Here is a 4,017-nt window from a genome sequence, read left to right as displayed (position 1 = left end):
TTTCCACAATACCCAATGAGGCTTCCTTTTGCCTTCTCTGCTTCCCCACCAGAACCTTCTAATGAGCATGTTGAGATGTTCGCATAAACCCCTTGGAAGTTTAAAACAAGACATGGAAAACACCGGTATGGCCTGAGCAACAGATTTGATTAGGGCCTCCTTGCCTGCCGTTGCCATAGTGTTCTCCACCCAGCCCTGCACCTTGCTCCACAGACGATCTTTGAGGTATTTAAATGCCCCATTCTTCGAACTCCCGGTATCTGATGGCATCCCTAGATACTTCTCGTTTAGTGTTTCGTTGGGTACATTGAGTAAGCCTTTTATTTCATTCCTGGTAGCTTCTGGCACTCCCTCGCTAAAGAAGATTGATGATTTAGCAAAGTTCACTCGCTGACCTGATGTCTGGCAGTATGTGTTTAGTACTAGGTTCACCTCATTAGCTCCCACACTATTTGCCTTACAAAACAGCAGGCTGTCATCAGCGAATAAAAGGTGGCTAATCGGTGGTGCCGTAGGAGCCACTTGTACACCGCCCAAATTGGATGACTCACTTTTTGATTTCAATAGACACGACAGGCCCTCTGCTGCTAGCAAGAACAAGTACGGGGATATTGGGTCCCTTTGACGGTTCAAACTCCTCCAATCTCTTCCCATTGAACATAATAGAAAACTTAACTGTGGTGACCAGTCCCATAACTATGTCCACCCATCTCTCAGTGAACCCCAGCTTTACCATTATTGCTCTTAGTGGTACGTTGACTTGGCATATGTTGGCCCAATCTCCTGCTCATTTATTGCGATATCCAGTTGCATCCACGTTTTTTTTGTTCAAATGATCATATAGATTTCTCATTTTATAACCACATGTCAACATACGCTTGGGAATATTAGAAACAGAGGCCTAAAATCACTAAAATCGGAGAAATCTTGGAAGTTAAATTAGTGTGCACTAACTTGGAGCATTACATTAAATAGCAGCGACATGCAAATCCGTGATCATTATTTGCATTTTTATAAAAATATCTTGAATATTTTTGGTACATTTTTTAGATTCGCGAACTTTTTCAAAAACTGGTAGCTAAAAGTTGTTTTTTTACATAACTGGTAGCTAAAAGCTAAAATAAAATTATAAAAACGAAAAATGAAAAAAATTGTCCGAAAGCAGTGGTTGAGGCCCATGGAAGGCCCACAAGGGGAGCCCGGTAGGGCTTGTCGCTCGGGTATGTAAAAATCGGTGTGGAGCCATCGTCTGTTTCCTCTCCTCTTCTGTCTCTCGAGTCTCGATTTGCGCCGGCGGCGGAAACAATTCATCTCCATGGCGGCGACCGCGCTCCGGACCATCTGCCAGCGGATCGGCGGCCGCGCCCTCCGGCCATCTCTAGCCGCGCAGCAGAACCAGCCTACCACCTGTCGCCTCTTTCACAGCACGGTACGCCCCCCCTCCCTCCCCTCCACGTCCGAACGCAGTTGACGGCGGCCATAGACCGGTTTCCTCCCGATTTGCCATATTTTCGCCCCTTGTTTGCTCCCATCGTAGGAACCCTAACCCTAGTAATGCGGATTCTCCCCTGCTGGCCTTGTTCTATTCTGCAAGGATGCTTGGGAACAAGATGGCTTGCTGATGGACCGATAGGAGCACCTCTTTTGCTGTTTAGGAGGATCTCTGAGTCCAGCAATTCATGGATCCTCGAGACCATCTGCACAACTTTCACCAGCCTCCATCCTTGGAGGTTTGGAAGAGCTTCAGGACCTCCAAATCAAATTGAACAGTGTGCGGCTCGAGCCTTGGAGTCCTGATGATTGGATCCTATATTGGGGGGATGTACGATACTGGCCAAATAAGTGCTGTAGATAGATTCTGCTTCAGACAAATACAACCCTCCCCTGTTCTGACCAGCATATGGAAATCCAAGTGCATCATGAAACAAAAGTTTTCGCTTGGTTATGTTCATGGATAGACTGAACACTAGGAATATGCTTAAGAGGAGGCACTTTGATATTGGAGAGGATTCGTTCTTGCCTGATGTATGATGATGACGTGGAAGAAACCACCGTACACCTATTCTTTGCTTGCACATTCAGTGCTGCTTGTTGGAATACCATTCATATTACCTGGGGACCCCACAAGGGGTCTACCTGAGATGATGAGGCTGAGCTATGCTGCTACTGCCTGGCCGCATATAAATTGTTCAAACAAATTGTGTACCTGGCTGCCTGGAATATCTGGAAGCAAAGAAACAGGAAATACTTATGGTTTGACTCCTAGTACATTGGAAGCGTGGGCTGCTGTGCTTAAGGAGGATTTAAATCAACTTAAGTTCAGGGTCTCCCCTGATCTATCCGACTTCCTAACCTCTTCTGTAAATTCCATTGTACTCTGCATGTTTAATTAGCAACCTAGCGCTTCCTTCTCGTTTACCAAATGCTACAATCTGAATCTGAAAGAAGGGCATAATAATCCTGGAGTCAGAATTTGCTTGATATGCTGCTGGTCTTCATTTACTTGCATGCTTGACTGAATTTAGCTGGGCGCTAGTGCTGAATGGCATAAACATTGCATTGTTTGCCAATTGATTGATTGCATGCCTCTTGGAATCTTTTTGAGTGCTACTGCTGTCATAAAGCATATGTATACCTCCTCTACTTCTGAGATAAACTTCGATATTGATCTGTTCCGGATTTGGGTTAATGCGGATTCTCCCTGTCTTGCTGTCAATAACAATGCAGACCAAGATGCAGAAGGCAGACGCAACTCCTTCGGCTGAGATCCAGCAGGTCAAAGAAGAGCTCTACCGCATGATGTCTGAAAACAGGGAGAAGATAGGAAACCAGAAGGGCCTGATCAAGCACCTCTCATCCCATGTGGAGCCTAAACCTGAGGACCCCGTCTGGTATGATTTTGAGCCCGATATTGTTCTATATGCCTATTACATTCTTGGTTTACAAGGGCTCTGATCTCTCATGAACTGCCCTGCAGGCGCTTCTATCGCAGGGCAAAATGGTACCATTTAGTCTTGATGTATAGCCCAGCATTCCTTTATAGCTACATGTCTATGTTGGATGTGCCTGATGGCAAGAAGGAGATGACGCCAGCTGAGAAGGATGATTTTAACAAGAGGATGGCCGCGTTGATGCCCAATGTAGAACTTTGAGGACAGCTAGTTGCATAGCGACTAACCCCAGCACTTTATGTAGTTGCCATTGCTCTGTTTGGACACTGCGGCTTTGTTAGACCAAATTATCCGTCATGTTCAGTGCAGTTGTAAGTTATGGTAAGGCTGAACTAGCTGTGATGCTTGGTGAAGAGTGCTATCTTATATGTTAAGACTGAGTTATCAGTGAGAATGTTGGCTCAAGTGGTATAGTACTATGTTGATGTTATTTTGGTGTCTCTTGGCAAGTTGTTTGTTTGTTTGTTCAAGGATGTGGGAGCTATTTGCTCACCCTGTTCTTCATTTGTCTCATGCATAGCTGAAAAACATACTTGTGTGGAAAAAGTTTAGCATGATGACTAGTTGGTTACTCTGCTGTGACTGTAACATATGACATGACTGCCCTCTAGCTGCCCCAGTGTGTCGGGATTATCTGGTTTTTGTGACTTAGCAGTAGATTTTCATGCGCCAGGAATCTTTCTGTGGTCCTCCAATCTTGCTTGGGGCGACAGACTTCAAACAGAAAACAGTACCGGAGAACTTATGGAAGCATCGGTCAGCGCCATTGCGCAGAGAAGTACCCTTCTGAAGATAGAAAGAACTGAATCCTAGTAGTCACTTTCTTTACGGGAGATAAATTTTTTATCTGATGTGCTGTGTGATACCTCGTAAATAAATGAAGTGGTGCAATGCAGTTTAGCACTATGTTACAAGCGAAGGCATATCAGGTCCAATCCTGACGATTCTTATTCATACTTTTCTTGGGGAATTATTCTTATTCATATTTTGCTTGTGTTGGGGTACAAGAATGGACACATTTCTTGCAATCCACTGTTCCAAATCGATTGAAACTTTTCCGGATCTT

General features: G+C 44.7%; 1 protein-coding gene across 1 annotated transcript; it reads left to right on the top strand.

The window, feature by feature from the left end:
- Window positions 1–1,245: 1,245 nt before the first annotated feature.
- On the top strand, window positions 1,246–3,381 carry LOC125540482 (uncharacterized). The gene is made up of 3 exons (XM_048704099.2): window positions 1,246–1,429; window positions 2,728–2,891; window positions 2,978–3,381. The coding sequence occupies exons 1-3, from the start codon at window positions 1,316–1,318 to the stop codon at window positions 3,150–3,152; spliced, it is 453 nt and encodes a 150-aa protein (XP_048560056.1). The 5' UTR covers window positions 1,246–1,315; the 3' UTR covers window positions 3,153–3,381.
- Window positions 3,382–4,017: the final 636 nt, after the last annotated feature.

Source organism: Triticum urartu, chromosome 1A (assembly GCF_056163025.1).
Source record: "Triticum urartu cultivar PI428250 chromosome 1A, HENAU_Tu73, whole genome shotgun sequence".
Lineage (NCBI taxonomy): Eukaryota > Viridiplantae > Streptophyta > Magnoliopsida > Poales > Poaceae > Triticum > Triticum urartu.
This window is presented reverse-complemented; position numbering and strand designations above follow the sequence as displayed.

Coding starts and splice junctions, on each gene's coding strand:
- LOC125540482 (XM_048704099.2), top strand. CDS start 1,316: ATGGCGGCGACCGCGCTCCGGACCATCTGCCAGCGGATCGGCGGCCGC. Junction 1,430..2,727: donor GTCGCCTCTTTCACAGCACG/GTACGCCCCCCC, acceptor ATAACAATGCAG/ACCAAGATGCAGAAGGCAGA. Junction 2,892..2,977: donor AAACCTGAGGACCCCGTCTG/GTATGATTTTGA, acceptor ACTGCCCTGCAG/GCGCTTCTATCGCAGGGCAA.